This window comes from Eubalaena glacialis, chromosome 7, assembly GCF_028564815.1.
Source record: "Eubalaena glacialis isolate mEubGla1 chromosome 7, mEubGla1.1.hap2.+ XY, whole genome shotgun sequence".
Taxonomy (NCBI): Eukaryota; Metazoa; Chordata; class Mammalia; order Artiodactyla; family Balaenidae; genus Eubalaena; species Eubalaena glacialis.
The window spans coordinates 67,422,239-67,442,709 of NC_083722.1; the positions used below are offsets into that span (position 1 = coordinate 67,422,239).

The window sequence follows — 20,471 nt, forward strand, 5'->3', positions numbered from 1 at the left end:
TTTTGTTTTTGGCTATTCTGGGTCTCTTGCATTTCCATATGAATTTTAGGATCAGTTCATCAGTTTCTGCAAAGAAGCCAGCTGGGATTGTGACAGCAATTGTGTTGAATCTCTAGGTCAATTTGAGGACTATCGCCATGCTAACAATATAAAGTTTTCTTCCACAAACATGGGATGTCTTTTTATTTATTTAGGTATTCTTTAATTTCTTTCAATCATAGTTTTTTTGAATGCAGAAATATTTTGAAGTAAAAAATTTACCAAGTTATCTTTTATTGTACTTATTGCAGTTGTTGCTGTATTTTTTATGTAATGTGAAATGCATTCGAACCATGTGAAACTTAATTTTGTATTGAAATGAAATGTAAATAGGTTGTAATAAAATCTCACTGTGCTAATAATTGTTTGGTTATATGTGAGAAAATCAGTGTAAAAGTAAAAAATGCATTCTGAAATGCGATAGATGTTGAATTTCTTCTGCCAGATGTTTATTGTAGAGGAGTGTATGTAATCATTTTATTGAGAATATTTAAGCACTAATTATATAAGTAAGGGAGCTTATGTTTTATAATTTTTTAAAATAAATTTCTAAGTTTGTTTACTAGCTGCGTTGGGTCTTCGTTGCTGCGCATGGGCTTTCTCTAGTTGTGGCGAGCAGGGGCTTCTCTTGTTGCGGAGCACGGGCTCTAGAGCACAGGCTCAGTAGTTGTGGCGCACAGGCTCAGTTGCCCCGCAGCATGTGGGATCTTCCTGGACCAGGGCTTGAACCTGTGTCCCCTGCATTGGCAGGCGGAGTCTTAACCACTGCGCCACCAGGGAAGCCCCTGTTTGTTCATTTTTAAACAAGGGGACATAATTTTATGACTTAATTTTTTCATTTAATATGTAAGACCTCATTGCAATTTTTGATTACTTAGTTTATTCCTGAGCATTTTATTTAACAGCTTATTTTTTGCTATTGTGAATGGGATATTGTATTTTTATAACCTGTTTTTGTGCATATATTCACTTTATGTATATGAAATTAATTTCTACATATAATTTTCTAATTGGTCTACCTTACTCATTTTTAGATTATTGTAAAAGTTTTTCAGTTGACTTCATTTCGGCTTTTCTTTCAAGTTTATCTGTTTTGCAAGTCCGTGTTCTTAAATTTTTTTTAAACACATTTTTTACAAAAGTTCCTCCTTACTTATTCTTCATGTATTTTTAATATGTCTGTCTTCTAAGTTGAAGAAGGGTTGTTGTGGCTTCCAGGAACTTTGTTAGCTAATTATTCTGTCCCTACCTTAGTTTTGGATCATTTCTTTTTCTACTTATTTTTCACTTCACTGATTTGATGTTCTGGTTAGCATTTTTTCAGTCAGAGTTTCAGTGGAAGTTCTTAATGCATAAATCCTCTTTTTTTTTTTTTCTTCTGATGTGAAATACTAAGGCATAGCACTAGGAATAAAAGTTAAGTTTAAGGAGAGCACAAAGAAACATCTTGAATAACTGATGGGGAACATCTAGTTATTCATTTTCATTATGTGTCAATTCCACTTTAACTAGGATTTGTAAAGATATGGGTGTTTAATACTTATATAACAGGTCAGTACTTCAGCTTGAAATTTTTTTATGCTGTAGTTTAAACTTCATATTGAATATTCTGTAAAGCAGAAATAAGCTGATTAAGTTTTGGTAGATGAAAGATAACAACCATGGTGGTAATTGAAAGACCAATTTGTCTCATCATAGTTTAGAATATCAAACTATAGAAGATCTGTTTTCTAGTTCTAACCAGCCGTCCTGGTAAACACAAGCAAGTCAGTTACTTTCTCTGAGCCTTGTTTTTTTCATCTGTAAAAATGGGAATAATGATACACTAGATTTAGGATTTTTGTGAAGATCAGATGAGACTGTCTGTGGAAGTGTTTTGAATAGCAGTGGAGGTCCATTGATACAGGTGACCTTTTTCCGTGGAGTCTACTCAGCATCTTACTAGCTCCGTCTTTTAAAGCTTTTCACTAGTCACAGAAACCGGGTCTAATATTTGTTCTTGTTTCAGATTACAAGTGGACACCTGAGTCAGCAGGAACTGGAGTCCCGGATGAGAGAGCTTATCTACACAGACTCAGATCTTGTCATCACCCCAATTATTGACAATCCGAAGGTGCGGGAAGGCACCCTAACAACCGAGGGCTGAAATCTGGGTGATGTTTCCATTCCCAGTATTCTTTGCCTTATTTTCCTTTTTTAAAAAAATTTATTTATTTATTTTTTGGCCACGCTGCATGTGGGATCTTAGTTCCCCGACCAGGGATTGAATCCACGCCCCCTTTCAGTGGAAGCGCAGAGTCTTAACCGCTGGACCACTAGGGAAGTCCCTTCTTTGCCTTATTTTCTCTCCTGTTCTTGTTGTCGTCTGCTTTTCTTTCTTTCTTGCCGCGTGTCTACATTCCTAACCCTCACCCTTTCTGTAACCCTCTCCTCTTCCTGCATCACCCTCTCTTTCACTGGAAGGGTAAGTTTTCTTCCCCCTTTGCAGCAGCTCTGCCTGTCAGTACATGAGCTGGAGAGTGGCTGCTGACTTCTAGACCTCAGACCTTAGCCTCAGTCCCTTCATTTCTCCATACTTAGGTGAATTACTCCAGACATTCTCCTCGCTGATGTGTTGTGAAGGCAGATATCAGAGAGCAGCGCTCACCAGACTGGGGTGGTGGGCAGATCACAGAGAGACCACACCTCTCATAGGTTGTCAGGATTGCAGGGCAGATGATGGGGAGACACGGGGAGCTTGGGGAGTCATGGTTACAATGTACTTCTAACCCAGTGGGATTTTCATTGCTTCACATCTTTGGAATATGATACTGTATTAGTAGGGAATGATGAGTACTCTCCTTGGAAAAGAAAATTAATTTCTCAGTTCCTCTGTTTTCTGTTGATTTCCAGCTCCAACACACATTTCACCACCTATTATGCATTTTTATTTTCTTCCTTTTTAAAATGTCTTTTTCTTTATTAATTTATGACTGTTTCATCTCACTGGGGACGTTTCTATAGTTTGGAACAAAAGGCTTCTTAGACGAATGTTTATTTACTAGATAAACAACATTTAATATAGATTACTCAGCTACTTTTCATAATGGAGCTATCTCTTTTTATGCATTCAGGTATCTGGCAGAGTAACTGTATATTATACCAAATGTAATGTGTAACAGGGCATTTTCCCAGTGGAACTTCTAGAACAATTTGTGCTATCTTTTGACCATATTCTGTATTTCTTTCTTTTTATAACCACACTTAGTTGTTTCTGGGAAAACTTAGAAGTTTTTTTTTTAACTTTTAATTTTGAACTAATTTTAGACTTAAAGGTTCAAAAATAGTAGACTTACTGTATACCTTTTACCCAGCTTCTCTTAGTGTTAATATTGTACAGGAACACAGTACTGTTAGCAAAACCAGGGGATTGACATTGGTACAGTGCTATTAACTGATGAACTGATTTGAATTTCATCAGTTGTGCCACCAGTGCCCTTCTTCTTATGTTCCAGGATCCCATGTTACAGTTGGTTTTTATGCCTCCTTAATTTGATCCAATCTGTCCTTGTCCTTCACAGTCATGTGGTAATTTCTTATTCTTTCCTTGTCTCTCATGACCTTGACACTTTGAAGAGTACTGGGCAGGTATTAATATTTTGTAGAATGTCCCTCTATTTGGGTTTGCCTAAGTGTTTCTCATAATTAGAATGAGGATATGCATTTTTGGTGAGAATACTGCCAGCAGAAGTTTAAAAGATGCTCTATAGAGAGGTTTTGGAGAAGTTAGACATAGAAATGATGGTTGAAATTTTTTTAAAATTATTTTTGGCTGCATTGGGTCTTCGTTGCTGCATGCGGGCTTTCTGTAGTTGTGGCAAGCAGGGGCTACTCCTCATTGCGGAGTGCAGGTTTCTCATTGTAGTGGCTTCTCTTTGTTGCGGAGCATGGGCTCTAGGTGCACGGGCTTCAGTAGTTGTGGCACTCGGGCTCAGTAGTTGTGGCATTCGGGCTCAGTAGTTGTGGCTCGCGGGCTTAGTTGCTCCGCAACATGTGGGATATTCCCAGACCAGGGCTTGAACCCGTGTCCCCTGCACTGGCAGGAGGATTCTTAACCACTGCGCCACCAGGGAAGTTTGATGGTTGAATTTTTTAATTAAAAGTATCATGTTGAAGTACCCCAGCTATTCCAAACTCATGGATCCAGCTGCTATACGTTTTCCTCACTTTGCTCAAGGAAATCGTGTGCTTTCCTATTCATGAAATTGTATCTTCGCCAATTCAATCATCAAGTCCTAACCACTCTTCAAGACCTCATGCCACTTTCCAGGTCTTCCATAAACCCTGCCCTGACCACATCAACCTAAAGTCCTTTCTGATTCTCTATCTTTTTAGAAACATTTCTCCTAAGTATTTTGTCTGTAATTACGTCCCGCCTGTTTTGCATTCTAATTTAAATATTTCATGTTTTTCTGTTGTTTCACAGATGTTTGTCTTATCTTTCTAACCAGTGTGTCAGCTCTCTGGCAGTAGGATCATGTCTTTTATGTCTTTGTATCCCCCTTAGCACTTAGCATAGTGCCTCACCCTGGCAGGTATCCAATAAATATTTGTTGAGTGAGTAAATTTCTAACCTAGAGGTAAATTAGCCTAAGAATAAGCCAGGATAGGGTGACCCTTTTCCATGAAGCTTTGTTTTATTGAAGATATCAATTGAAATGATTTTATTTTATACATTTTTACCTATATTTGTATATTTTAATCTGAAAGGGCTTTGTTGAATGCTTATTCTTTTTGGTGATAAATTTTACAGTGTTCTTTTCTGTCCGCATTGATTTATAATCTGATATAGGAGACATATCAGGAGATAGATACCCATCTTAAAAGGTTTTGTTTTGTTTTTTTAACCACAGATAATGAAACAACCACCAATTAAATATGATCCAAAAATATTGCATCTACCAGCACATTCAGGTACGATCATAAAGGGCTTATCAAGCACGTAGATTCATGGCAGACAAATACAAATATGAAATTTAATAGCAAATGGAATATTTTATTTATGAGTAGCTAAATTTTTATTTTCTTGCCAACTGGCTATATTCTTGAGACACTGTATAAATTATAAACAACCTGTAATCCATTTGAGCCAACGTTTGACCTTACTCAGCTGGCTCTAGGCTGCTCAGTACTCTTGTAAGTGGGAAAGTTCCTATGAAACTGGGCGAGTTTTCCTGTTGAATGGGTGGGCCCTTCTCCTGTCCTTTCCCTTGTAAAGCCAGTTGAATTTCCAACATTAATGGTGCTCTTATGGGTACGGAGGGTTGGAAACCACAATGAAGAATCGAGATTCTACTTGAGGGAGTAGGGCAGTTGAGATCAGGGTCAGATGGTTCACTTTTGTGGGGTTGATGTAGGACTGGAGATACTTAAAGGTTGATTGTTACATTTCCTTTCCCCTAACAGAAAGTCTTACTTAGGGTGAGTATAAGAATTTTTCTTATACCTTCAATTTTGATGTATTTTGTTTGATAAGTTATATTTTAAGCTGTTAAACTAGATCTGGAAAAATTCATTATAGCTAGAGTAGAATCTATGATTTGAAATCAAATCAAAGTAAATTCAAAATAAACAACATATGTTCAAATTTAAATAAACTATTCCAAGTAGAAGCACTATTTATGAAAACTTAGAGGAAAACTATCTCAAAATAATCCGTCCCTTTCCCCCTTTACTTTGAATTATTTTAGGAAATTATTGTTACAGCTTATTTTGTTCAAATATAGAGATTAGGTGAAACTATGTTAATTTTAGCTGGCATTTCATTTCCCAGTTTTTGTCTTTTGTTTGTATAGGGGTTTGGAGGTGGGACTCCCAGATGATTTCAGCTTTGTATTAACCTAGTTATGTTTACTAGTAATTTCACTGGGACCTTGTAACATCTGTAGAAATTTTGGCTTTTCCAGTACTTTAAGGCTAGGTTGCTTTATTTATGCAAAGGGTATCTTGTTTTTTCCATAGTACAGTTTTATTTAAGTTTGCATTTTGTTATGTTCTTGGTTGCAAGAACATTCTCCTAAATTTAGGCATCTACCTTCTTTTTTTAAGCATAGGTTTCCATTGACATAGTTCAAAACGTCTCCATGGGGTGAAAAAGAGATGAACATAGAAGAGCACGTAAAAGTAGTGACGTCTTTGGAGTATTTTTGGTTTTGACAGTGTAAAGTTATAATTTTCTGTTTGCCCTCACCTTAGGTATTGACATTCTGTGTTCCATTTTATTCCTCTGGTAATGTTCTCAGCAGTCCTTTTTCACATGATCCCCACTTTTAATATTTTCTTTCCTCTGCAGTGGATAAATTAGTATTTCTAAAAGACCAAGATTGGAACGACTTTTTGCAACAAGTGTGCTCACAGATCGACTCCCCCGAGAAGAGCACAGCGGCCTCCCGAGCCAAGCTGAATCTCCTTTGCTACTTGTGCGTGGCGGCCGGGCACAGGGAGGTGGCCACCAGGCTCCTCCACTCACCCCTGGTACGTAGTTAAGTCGTGAAGTAAAGACTCCTATCACGGACTTGCAGCTCTCCTTCTGCACGTAACTCTTTTATTTCTGTAGAGATTAAAACAAGTGCTAAAATACTAATACGATTTAATTACAGTGAAAAAAAGTGACCCATCAAGATGATAGGTTTGCCAGAATTGTCCTCTGTTTAATGCTTAGATCTAAAAGCAGTTGAATCGACAGTGATTTTGAACAACTCCTTTGGTAATGCTCAGCTTGCATTTTACGTTAACTTGTAAGGTATTTTTCATCTGTGAAATCATAAGACAGAGGTCTTTTCATCAGCTGCTGGAGTGAACTGCCCACGTGGAATACGGGCTCTTTTTACTGGGTCTTCCTGGTAAATTCCAAGGTTTCCGATGTGACACTGAACGGGGAACTGAGTCTCTAAGACTTTTCTTTTTCCTTCTTCCCCTGGAGATATTTCTTGGACCGTCTTGATTCATCGATGAAACCGTGGGAATTTGGCAGAGCTTTTGAAGTCATCCTCAGAAAGGAGTTACAGTGGTCTGGGGCATTTTCCCTTGTGGGCCTTTGTTTGGGAACTGGCTTGAAAAAATTTAAGTTCGTTTTCTTCCAGGATAGTATTACAGTTCCTTATTTGGTACTTGGTGTGTGTTTGTGGGGTGAGGGGCAGAGGCATATTTAGGGAATATAATTGAGTTGGAGAAACTGAACGTTCTTGTTCTTAGTTTTTATTTTTATCTTATCTTTACAAAGATGCAAAAGCACTGAATATAATTAATTTCCTTGGTGCAGGATTTGTATTTCATATGTATACAGGTTTGATTTGTTAACTTAGTGGTCACTTTCTGTGTCATTTCATGAATGAAATACATCTTAATTTTTTATTCTAGTTCCAGTTGCTAACCCAACATTTGCGAATAGCTCCAAGCTGGGATAGGTAAGTAATATTTATATCTTAATAAATTATTATTTTATTAAGTAGTTAAAACATATATATTTATCAAAAGCACATAGTCCTAAATTCTTATCACGAAATCGTCTAAAGTAATGATGACTCTGAATCATAGCACTTGCTGTAGGCATCCCAGTTGTCCATTTAAAAAGATTTCAAAATAGTCCTTATCCTAATATTATAAATATAATTCCAAGGTTATGTAAACTACATCTGGAAGCTTTATTAATGGTTACTCTTTTGAATATTCTTTATCAAATACTTTACAATTATCCCTGTGTTTTAATTTAGTTATGCTTCTAAAGCGTTTTCCCTTGCCACTTTATCTTTCCTTAAGGTGGTTTACAAAATCTAATGAGATTGTGATCTGTAAACTCCTGATGGAAGGATGTGTACTTGCTTATATGGGGGCAGCATACTCGGTGAAAAGCTCATTAAAGTGTAAGAAGGCTCTGTGCTCTGGTTGCCAGTGAGACTTGGTCAGATGATTGATTACCTCTTTCCGAGTCTCAGCTTCTGGGGGACTGTTTGTGGGATGATGAAAGTGCTTTGGATTCAGACAGATGTGGGTGTAGCTCACAAATCTGCCCCCAGGCAAATTATTATAACTGCTGAGTGTCAGTTTACTCATCTGTAAAATAGAGATAGTGTATCAACTTCATAAATTTTTGGTAACAATCAAATTTTTTTAAATTGAAGTATAGTTGATTTACAATGTTGTTAGTTTCAGGTGTACAGCAAAGTGATTCAGTTACATATATTCTTTACAGTTAAATTTTGAATGAAGTAGGTGTATGAAATACCTTGCACAGTGCCTGGTTCTTAGTGGGTGCTTAGTGTATTTTGGGGGTTTGGAAGTTGGTGTTATCAATCCTACTTATCTTGTATTATTGTTGAGAAGCTTGTGAAAACTTGAATGTGAACGGGTTTTGTAAAATGTGCCAGTGGTAGGATAGTAATTATTCTTCCATGCTGCCAAAACATAGGGGAAACAGTAGGTGTTCACAAAATGCTTTTTTGGATAATTATTCCTACGTATCTTCTAATGTTACTCTCCCAAGGTAAAATCTGGCGTTACAAAATAGGATTTTTAGATCATTTTTGGGCATGTTAAACTTTGAGAAGGATTGTGGTATGCTCACTGTAAAAGAAACCAACAAAAAAAATCTTAGCACTTCAGCTAAAACAAGTTATATCCTTGAATAGGGTGCCCTCTGCTGATTTTTAAAAAACAGACATTCTTAATCCTTTCCAGGTACTACTATTTTTTTCCATTTTTTAGATTTAAGTTTAATTGTAAAACAGTTTTAATTTGAGGAAAATATGGATAGATAAGCCCTATGCTTGGAGCCTTCTTTTACTCTCTTTCTCCATTCAAATACTTCTTCTTCCAACGAGGCCTTCTCTGTCCTGGGTCATATCACCTTGATAGCATATGATAAGGGTCTTTAACTTAGCTGGGGGACAATCACTGTTGAAGTATGTATGTTTATTCCTTGGCTTTGTTCAGCATATAGAAAAACAAAATAACATATAATTTTGTATGTTTCTCTTCACTTGATAACATGTATTCTTTTAATGTCACTAATTATTTGTCTAAGATTTTTTTATGGTATGCCTCTTTTTATATGCTATGAATATTTGATCATTTTATTTACCCTTCCCTATTTTTGGATAGTATTATAATATTGTAAATAATATATTGATGAACACTTTGCGCTTAAATCTTCATGCCTATTTTTGCTTTTTCCCCTAAGGGCAGATTTGTAGAATTAGAACGAATGGGTAGAGGGCAATAGATATTTTTGTGACTTCTGATAAATTGCTGAAATGCTCTGTAGAAACATGATATCAACATGCATTCCCAGTCGATGTGTGTAAAAGTGCCGTTTTGTTAGAACTTTTAACAGTGAATACTTATCAAATTTTATAGCATTTGCCAATCAACTTTATTGAGGTATAATTCACAGATAATGCATAATATTTTAATTTAAAAAATTTTACTAATTATAAAATATACATAACAAAATTTACCATTTTAGCCATTTTAAGTGTATAGTTCAGTGGCATTACGTATATTGCGATACGTATGTTGTGCAACCACAGTCACTATCAATTTCCAGAACTTTTTCATTATTCCGAACAGAAGCTCTTACCCATTAACCAGTAACTCCCATCCCTCCTCCTCCCAGTCCCTGATAACCTTTGTTTTACTTTTTGTTTCTATGAATTTCCCTGTTGTAGGTACTTAATATAAGTGGGATCATACATTTGTCCTTTTGTGTCTGGCTTATTTCACTTACCTTAATGTTTTCAGAGTTCATCTGTGTTGTAGCATGTATCAGACTGTCATTCTTTTTTAAGGCTGAATAATATTCCATATATGTATATGCCACAGTTTATCTTTTCATTTGTTGATGGACACTTGGGTTGCTTCTACCTTTGGCTGTTGCAAGTAGTGCTGCTATGAGCATTGGTGCAAAAATACCTGTTTGAGTCCCTGCTTTCAGTTCTTTGTGTATATACTTAGGAGTGGAATTGCTGGGTTATTTGATAATGTTATGTTCAACTTCTTGAGATACCATCATAACTGTTTTGCACAGTGGCTGCACCATTTTACATTTCCGCCAGCAATGCATGAGGGTTCCGATTTCGCCACATCCTCTTCAACCCTTTTTTTTTTCAATTTTTTTTTAATAGTAGCTCTCCTAACGGGTATGAAGTTATATGTCATTGTGGTTTTGATTTGCATTTCACTAATTAGTAATGTTGAGCACCATTATTCACCTTCTTTGGAGAAATGTCTGTTCAGGTCCTTTGCCCATTTTCTAATTGGGTTGTTTTGTGTTGTTTATTTATGGGAGTTCTATGTGTATTCTAGATATTAACGACATATTAGGTATATGACTTACAAATACTTTCTTCCATTCTGTGGGTTGCCTTTGTACCCTGATAGTGCCCTTTGCATAAAGTTTTAAGTTGTGATGAAACCTAGTTTTTCATTTTTTCTTTTGTTGCCTGTGCTTTTAGTGTTCTATCTAAGAAATCACTGCAAAACCAATGTCATAAATCTTTTCATTTGTTTTTTCCTAAGGGTTTTATAGTTCTAGCTCTTACATTTAGGTTTTTGACCCATTTTGAGTTAGTTTTTTTTTTATACAGTGTTAGGTAAGAGTCCAGTTTCATTCTTTTGTTATGTTTATATCCAGTTTTCCCAACACCATTTGTTGAAAAGGCTGTCCTCTCCCCATTAAACGGTATTGGCACTCTTGTTGATAACCATTTGACTATATATGCTGAGGGTTTGTTTCTGGGCTCTCTATTCTATTCCCTTGGTTTATAAATCTGTCTTTATGTGAGTATCACAGTGTCTCGATTACCATAGCTTTGTAGTAAGTTTTGAAATCAGAATATGTGATTTCAACTTTGTTCTTTCTCAGGTTTATTTTAGGGTCCTTTGATATTTATATTCTAGGAAGGATTTTTCTAATTTTTAGTATAGTTTGATACTTTAATAAAGTAAATGCTTATCGTCAATTTTTAAAATACAGTTTCTCCATTTGTGAATTACTTCACTTCTTGGTTGATGGGATTTCATTATTTGGTAGTTTTTTGTTTTGTTTTGTTTTTTGTTTTTTAAGTAGAATATCTCTCAGAGGCTCTGCTTCTGGAGTTCCTCCTTCCTTGAAGCTTTCTGCCTGTGGTTTTGGGGCTGAGGCATAGCAGGCTGAATGAGACCTTCTTGTACCTTCAGGCCACACTCACCTCTGTGCCATGCTGCTTTGTTTCTCACTCATGTGCTGGCTGCAGCTCTGGAAGACTCGGGGGCCAACCTGACTTTTTCTTCCTCTTATATGTGACCAGTTTGATTTTGTTTTTCAGTGAAAAAAGAATTTTTCTTTATATTCCAGGCTTGCAAAATTTTACTAGAATGTATCTAGGTATCTCTTTTTACTAATTTGCTTTGCCAGTCGGTCTGTTAAATGCTTCAGCCTTTCTTTCGCTTTCCTATTTCCTCACGATTTCCTCATCTCTATTTCATCCTTTTTCTGCTCCTGAAACTCCTGTAGGATGGGTGTGGGATTTTGTGTCTCTCTCTCTTTTTTTTTTGCTTGCTTATTTATTTATTTATTATTTATTTATTTTTATTTTTGGCTGCGTTGGGTCTTTGTTGCTGTGTGCGGGCTTTCTCTAGTTGCGGCGAGCGGGGGCTACTCTTCGTTGTGGTGCGCGGGCTTCTCATTGCAGTGGCTTCTCTTGTTGCGGAGCATGGGCTCTAGGCACGCGGGCTTCAGTAGTTGTGGCACGTGGGCTCAGTAGTTGTGGCACATGAGCTCTAAAGCGCAGGCTCAGTAATTGTGGCACACGGGCTTAGTTGCTCCACGGCATGTGGGATCTTCCCGGACCAGGGCTCGAACCCGTGTCCCCTGCATTGGCAGGTGGATTCTTAACCATTGCGCCACCAGGGAAGCCCAAATTTAGTGTCTCTTGACTTAATTTTCTTTTGCTTTCTCACTCTTTTATTGAGATACAATTCACATATCAAAAAATTCATCTTTTCTTGGTTTTTGTTGAGTTTATTTTTTAGAGCAGTTTTAGGTTCACTGCAAATTAAGGGGAAGGAACAGAGATTTCCCACATACCTCTGACCCCACATATGCATCGCCTCTCCAATTATCAATATCCCCTGCCAGAGTGGTACATCCTAAATTGACACATCAAAATCATCCAAATCTGTACTTTACATTACAATTCCTTCTTAGTGTTGTACATTCTGTGGGTTTGGACAAATGTATAATGATGTGTATCCATCACTATGGTATCATACAGAGTATTTCCACTGCCCCCAAAATCTACTGTGTTCTGCCTATTCATCCCTCTGACAACCACTGAACTTTTTATTACCTTCATAGTTTTTCCTTTTCCAGAATGTCATGTAGTTGGAATCATAAAGTATGTAGTTTTCTCAGATTGGCTTCTTTTACTTCGTAACATTCATTTAAGGTTCCTCCATGTCTTTTCATGGCTTGATAGCTCATCCTTTTTAGTGCCAAGTATCCCATTGTCTGCAGGTACCACAGTTTATTTGACCATTCACATACTGAAGCACATCTTGATTGTTTCCAAGTTTTGACAATTATGAGTAAAGCTGCTGTTAACATCCATGTGGACGTATGTTTTCAACTCCTTTGGGTAAATACTGAGGAGCCTGATTGCTGGATTGTGTGGTAAGAGTATATTTAGTTTTGTAAGAAATCACCAAACTGTCTTATAAAGTGACTGTACCATTTTGTATTTTCATCAACAATGAATGAGAGTTCTGTTGCTTCACATCCTTGCCAGCATTTGGTATTTTCAGTGTTCTGGATTTTGGCTATTTTTATAGGTGTGTAGTGGTATCTTGTTATTTTAACTTGCATTTCCCTGATGACATATGGTGTGGAGCATTTTCTCATATGCTTATTTGCCATCTGTATATCCTCTTTGGTGAGGTGTCCAAGTCTTTGGCCCATTTTTTCATCAGGTTGTTTTCTTATTGTTGAGTTTCAAGAGGTCTTTGTATATTTTGGAAAACAGTTTTTTATCAGATGGGTCTTTTGCAAATATTCTTTTCCAATCTGTGGCATATCTTCTCATTCTCAACATTTCTTTTGCACAACAGAAGTTATAAACTTTAATGAACTCCAGCTTATCAATTATTTCTTTCATGGATCATGCCTTTGATGATATAAAAAGTCGTTGTATATAAAAAGTCATTGCTACACCCAAGGTCATCTAGGTTTTCTATGTTATCTTCTAGGAGTTTTATAGTTTTGCATTTTACACTTAAGTCTGTGATCTGTTTTGAGTTGAAGTTTTGTGAGCGGGTGTAAGGTCTGTGTCTAAATTCATTTTTTTTCTTATAGATGTCTAGTTATTCCAACACCATTCGTTGAAAAGACTATCTTTGCTCCATTGTGTTGCCTTTGCTCCTTTGTCATAGATCATTTGATTATGTGAGTCTATTTCTGGGCTCTCTATTCTGTTCCACTGATCTATTTGTTCTTTTGCCAGTACCACACTGCCTTGATAACTGTAGCTTTGTAGTAAGTCTTGAAGTCAGGTAGCATCAGTCCTCCAACTTTGTTGCTCTTCTCCAGTATTGTTGGCTATTCTGGATCTTTTGCCTCTCCATATAAACCTTAGAATCGGTTTGTCAGTATCCACAAAATAACTTGCTGGGATTTTGGTTGGAATCACATCGAATCTACAGATCAATTTGGGAAGAATTGACATCAGGACAATATTGAGTCTTATTCATGAACATGGAATACCTCTCCATTTCTTTACTTCTTTGATTTTGTTCCATAGAGCTTTGTAGTTTTCCTCATATAGATATTATACATATTTTATTAGATTTGTTCCTACATATTTCACTTATTGGGTGCTAATGTAAATGGTACTGTGTTTTTAATTTCAAATTCTGCAAGCTTATTGCTGGTAAGACTTTTAAATATTAACCTTGTATCCTGCACCTTGCTGTAATCACTTAATAGTTCCAGGAGGTTTTTTTGTTGTTGTTAATTCTTCAGGATTTTCCGTATAGACAGTCATATCATTTGCAAACAGTTTTATTTCTTCCTTCCCAATCTGTATGCCTTTTGTTTCCTTTTCTTGTCTTATTGCATTACCTGGAGCTTTCAGTGTGATATTCAAAAGGAATAGTGGTGAGAGGTGATGTCCTTGTCTTGTACCTGATCTTTTTTTTGCCTTAAATATTTAATTATTTATTTATTTTGGCGGCGCCAGGTCTTAGTTGTGGCACGTGGGCTTCTTAGTTGCGGCACGTGGGCTTTTTAGTTGCGGCACGTGGGCTTCTTAGTTGTGGCACGAGAACTCTTAGTTGTGGCATGCATGTGGGATCTAATTCCCTGACCAGGGATTGAACCCGGGCCCCCTGCATTGGGAGCATGGAGTCTTACCCACTGGACCACCAGGGAAGTCCCTGTACCTGATCTTAGTGGGAAAATTTTGAGTTTATCACCGTTAAATATGATGTTAGCTGTATTTTTTTTGTAGGTAGTCTTTATCAAGTTAAAGAAGTTCCCTCTATTCCTAGTTTACTGAGTTTTTGTCATGAATGGGTGTTGGAATTTGTCAAATGCTTTTTTTGCATATATTGATATCATGTGATTTTTCTTTTTTAGTTTCCTGATATGATGGAAATTCACTTTTTAAAACTGTACAATTCAGCGGTTTTTAGTGTAATCACAAAGTTGTGCATGTATCACCACTATCTAATTCCAGAACTTTTTCATCACCCATTGAGACCTCATACCTGTTACCCTCTTCCCCTCAGTCCCTGGAAACCGCTAACCTACTTTCTGTCTATAGATTTGCATATTCTGAATATTTCATATAAATATACAAAATGTGATCTTTTGTGACTGACATCTTTTCACTTAGCATAATGTTTTCAGGGTTCATCCATGTTGTAGCATGTATTAGTACTTCATTTTTTTTTGGCAGTGCCACATGGCTTGTGGGATATTAGTTCCCTGACCAGGGATCGAACTTGGGCCCCTTCAGTGAAAGCAGGGAGTCCTAAACACTGGACCACTGGGAAATTCCCACTTCATTCTTTTTTATGACTGAATAATATTCCACTGTATGGATAAACCATATTTCACGTATCCATTTTTAATGGACACTTGGGTTGCTTCCACATTTGGCTGTTATGAATAACACTGCTCTGATCATGTGTATAAAGGTTTTATGTGAACATATGTTTTAATTTCTCTTGGGTACATACCTAGTAGTGGAATTGTTGGGCCATATGGTAATTCTGTGTTCAACCTTTTGAAGAACTGCCAAACTCTCTTTTACTGCTCTTCCCTGATTTTACCTTTGAGCTTTCAAGCTTGATACTTATCCTTGCTCATTTTACTGAGAATCACTATTTTATTTCAACAATCATATTTTCAAGTTTTTGTTCATTTGTTCTCTGATTGGTCCTTTTTCCTAGCTGCCTATATTTGATTTAAAATGTACTTTTGAATTTGAGGATAAATTATAGGATTATAAAAATTCTGTTTTGGAATAGAATTTAGGGTTAAATATTGTGACTAATATTTAAGGTTAAACATTAGGATTATAAAAATTTTATTCTTTTTAACCTGTGGGTCACTTCGTTTTCATCATGGTCCTGCTTTTTAATGCTGTTGGTTCCTCAAATGCTTGGTGATCTTTGGTACTTAGTTTATATTATGAATAAATGGTTAAATTGATCAGCATAGAAGCTGGCAGTACACATTTCCCCTATGGTTCTCTTAGTCTGTTTCTCCAACAACGTCTTCTTTAAAGGAAAGGGCTGGCCTGTGAGTGGATGATGCCTGTTGACTAGTTGACTTGTATGTTGGGAGCCCACCTGGCTGAAGAGCAGGTAGGCAGGCTGGAGGCCTCTTCAGTTTCCAGGTTGAGTTTTTCTTTGGGGTGGGGCTGGCTTTCTTCCATTAACCTCTTTCCTTGCTCTAGTATCTGGTGTGGAGGACCACTCTCTGTTCTCCACATCCATACTTGTATCCCACCCCAGAGTAGATTGCTCATTGTAGGAATAATTTTACATTTTTACCCTGGAGGCCAGGACTGAGGATTTATTCTGTGTATCAGGGAGGGAGATGGGAAGGAGGCAGGATCTAATTGGCTCACCTGTTCATTGTGAAGTTCTCTAATCTGATGATTGTCTATAACTAATCCTTGCTTTCTGTTTTACTTTATTCCAAGCCTCTGAGGCTTGTTGGGAAGACCTGTCTTCACCTGTGGTTCTTAGCCAGGAATTGCTTCTCTTCATTTTCTGTCTAATTCCATCTAAGTGTGTCATCTAGGATTTCCTCAAACATTCTGGTCTACTTTCAGCCCTTCTTTCTGTCTCCAGTTATTTAATTATAAATTTTTTTTCTTTTAGCAGACTCTTGAGGGAACAGAAAAGTGGGTGTCAGTGTCCCGTCTGCTATCGTAAAGTTTTTTTTTTTAATTTTATTTTTTTTAAATACAGCAGGTTCTTATTAGTTATCTATTTTATACATATTAGTGTATATATGTCAATCCCAATCTCCCAGTTCATCCCCCCACCCCCACTTTCCCCCCTTGGTGCCCATACGTTTGTTCTCTACATCTGTGTCTCTATTTCTGCCTTGCAAACCGGTTCATCTGTACCATTTTTCTAAATTCCACATATATGCGTTAATATATGATATTTGTTTTTCTCTTTCTGACTTCACTCTGTATGACAGTCTCTTGATTTGTGTTATTTACATGATGTGATTAATGGGCATTTTTATTTTTCATTTGCTGTCTAAGTTATACAGAAGTGTTTCTAAATTTACAAATGTTTAGGCTTTTAGTTTATGTTTGTTATTTCACTTTTATTATATCATCATATGTCCTGTATAACTTCTGCCTTTGGGAATTCTATGAATTTATCTTTGTGCTCTAATAAAAAATCATTAAAAAAAATGTCATGAATTTAGTAGATAATGTGGTAATCATAGCTAGCCCATTCAGCACATATTAAGTGTTAGACACCATGGTAATTTCTTCACACGGATTATTTCCTTTGACTCTTTGAGTAACTTGGTGAGATACATATTGTTGTTAGTCCTAGTTAACATGAAGTAATCAGGCACGTGAAGGAGGAGTAACTAACCCAGGGTTCCTTCCCCCCTGACCATGGGGCTAAGACTGGCCTCAGGACATTTCATTCCAGAGTCCTAAACACCATCCTATACAGCCTCCCACTGAGTAAGTGTGGTCAGAGTTTAGATCGTAGAGCTTGATATATACATCTGTTACTATGATGCTTGTATGTTTGTATTTACTGTGGCCTTCTTGCTGTGCTTGGGAGAGAGGTAGATTGGAGTTTCCCACTAGTGTTGGGTTTACTTTTTATTCTTTATTAATATGGTTTGTAATGACTCACAACTTATATCCTTTGTAGGTCATACCATTTTTAGTTCTCAAACAATCTTTTCCTCATTTAATGATTTTAACCTTAAATTCTGCTTTGATATTTACGTTGAAAATCCTGCTCCAATTTTGTTTACCTTTGTTCAGTCATATTTTTACCCACCTGTTTTCTTCTAATGTGTAGAAAATGTGTTACTTTGTTTTGATGTTGATATTATATTCATTCAGCAAACATTTATTGAGGGACCATGCCAGGTACTGTCTTAGTGCTCACAGCCCTGCCTTCATGGACCTTGTGGGCTAGTGGGGGAGATGGATAATAAATAGTCTGTTTTATTAAACACACAAAGAAGTAACTATAACATTTTAGATCTGCTCTAATACAGTAGCCACTATCTGCATGTGGTTATTTAAATTTAAATTTAAAACTAGTTCCATATTTCTCAAAAAGCTAAAAATAGAACTACCCTATGACCCAGCAATTTCATTCCTGTGTATATATTTGAAAGAAACAAAAACACTAATTTGAAAAGATAATGCACCTCAATGTTCATAGCAGCAATCTTCACAATAGCCAAGACATGGAAACAACCTAAATGTCCATCAACAGATGAATGGATAAAGAAGGTGTGGTACGTATATACAATGGAATACTACTCAGCCATAAAAAAGAACGAGATTTTGCCTTTGCAGCAACGTAGATGGACTTGGAGGGCATTATGCTAAGTGAAATAGAGATAGACAAATACTGTATGATATCACTTACATGTGGCATCTGAAAAATAAACTAGTGAATATAACAAAAAAGAAGCAGACTCACAGATATAGAGAAGAAACTAGTGGTTATCAGCGGTAAGAGGGATGGAGGAGAGGCAAGATAGGGGTAAGGGATTAAGAGGTACAAACTAATTTGTATAAAATAAGCTACAAGGATATATTGTACAACACAGGGAATATAGCCAATGTTTTATAATAACTATATGTGGAGTATAACCTTCAAAAATGGTGAATCACTATATTGTACACTTATAACTTATATAATATTGTACATCAATTATACTTCAATAAAATATAAAACTAGTTCCTTAAAGTAAATTTTGTGTGTATACATATATATATTTATTTCTTCAGTTGCACCAGCCATACTTCAAGTGCTGGATAGTCACATGCATGTGGTGGATACTGTGTTGAACAACGTAGACATGGAATGTTTCTGTTATCGCACGAAGGTTTATTGGCCATTGCAGCTTTGCGTGCTGTTATGGATGTGGGATGTTCTGAGCTACAGTGTAATGGGTCATTAGGGGCACCCGAAATGGTGACCTTTAAGAAAAATCCTGAATTATGAGATGGAGCCAGTTTTGTGAGGGCATTACATATAGATATAGTTGTATGTAAGTATTTGGTATAAATTGAAAAATATTGTCACTATTAGTTTAAATAGTTTACAACTTAAAACTGTAGGAGTTTCAAGGAGGGTGTTTTCTCTTGTTCTGATAGGAATTGTTTCTGGTGAGAATGGGAAAAATATTTAATTAGCATGTCCTGATACATTTTTCTTTTAGTTGGATAAATCTGGTTGCCATTATCTAATTTTGTAGATTGAAAAAGTGCTTCAAGGTTTCTGAAGTATTTTGAGCTTGTCTTTGAACTGAGATACATAAGTTTTTGCCTTGTATCCTTTAATTCATTAGTGAGTTTTTGATAATAGCATTTGTTTTACATTGTGAGAAAACTTAGAAGTTAATCCATCTGACCTTCTAAACTGCACACATTTAAGCAATTCAAAATTGAAGTGTAATTGACTTGACCGTGGTCCCATATCTGGTCAGTGACAGAGCTGTGACTGGAAGCTTTTCCTTGTAACTTTTGGGCCAGTGTCCTACCAAATTTTTTTCAAAACCATTACTTTTAAAACATAATCTTCTTACTCAGAGACAGAATGCTAATCATAGAAATGCCTAGGACTTCTTTAATCTGTTTATGTTTAGAGATTTAAATGGCTAATCCAAGAAGCATTGAAATCCATAACAGTTATCTCTGTATGATAGAGTTCTGACAACACGAACACTTACCTGTGGTACTTCTCTGAGTGTGATTTGTTTCCCTCCACGGGTCCTGCACAGTTTATTTTACGAATATGAAAAGTAGAGGCTCTCTGGATGAGGAACATGCAATGCAAGCATTACTAAATAAGAGTACAGTTCTAATCAACTCAATCATTTTTTTCCAATTAAAAAAGTCTTATCAAAACCAATTTTCTCCATGAAATGAACTTTTCCAAATCACCTGAAGTGATATTTAATAATTTATATTTCATTATAAAACTACTTTTATAATTTAATACTTCATTTTCTGCTGGGTAATGAAACAAACACCTCACTGAAAGTATTTTTACAATATTTGTTAGACTTGTAAAAATTTCTTTTAAAGTGAATATATACACATATGCTTCACTATCCTGATATTAATTACTGACTACTTGTGTATAAAATCATTGGTCTACTAATAAGTAGAGCAGAAGTCTTGAGAAAGAAAAATGGAGCTGGAGGAATCAGGCTTCCAGACTTCAGACTATACTACAGAGCTACAGTAATCAAGACAGTATGGTACTGGCACAAAAACAGAATTATAGATCAATGGAACAGGATAGAAAGCCCAGAGATAAACCCATGCACATATGGTCACCTTATCTTTGATAAAGGAGGCAATAGTATACAGTGGAGAAAAGACAGCGTCTTCAATAAATGGTGCGGGGAAAACTGGACAGCTACATGTAAAAGAATGGAATTAGAACACTTCCTAATACCATACACAAAAATAAACTCAAAATGGATTAAAGACCTAAATGTAAGGCCAGACACTCTAAAACTTAGAGGAAAACATAGGCAGAACACTCCATGACATAAATCACAGCAAGATCCTTTTTGACCCACCCTTAGAGAAATGGAAATAAAAACAAAAATAAACAAATAGGACCTAATGAAACTTAAAAGCTTTTGCACGGCAAAGGAAACCATATCAAGA

The 20,471-nt window shown here is 36.3% G+C and overlaps 1 protein-coding gene across 5 annotated transcripts in view; it reads left to right on the forward strand.

Annotated features, from left to right (window-relative positions):
- ULK4 (unc-51 like kinase 4) overlaps positions 1 to 20,471 on the forward strand; it is a 529,164-nt gene that overhangs the window by 33,175 nt on the left and 475,518 nt on the right. For all 5 annotated transcript variants that reach the window (XM_061195276.1, XM_061195278.1, XM_061195279.1 and 2 more), the window contains exons 13-16: positions 2,048 to 2,152; positions 4,932 to 4,992; positions 6,371 to 6,552; positions 7,438 to 7,484. In XM_061195276.1, the coding sequence (XP_061051259.1) occupies positions 2,048 to 2,152; positions 4,932 to 4,992; positions 6,371 to 6,552; positions 7,438 to 7,484 (395 nt within the window). The remainder of the gene's footprint in view (positions 1 to 2,047; positions 2,153 to 4,931; positions 4,993 to 6,370; positions 6,553 to 7,437; positions 7,485 to 20,471) is intronic.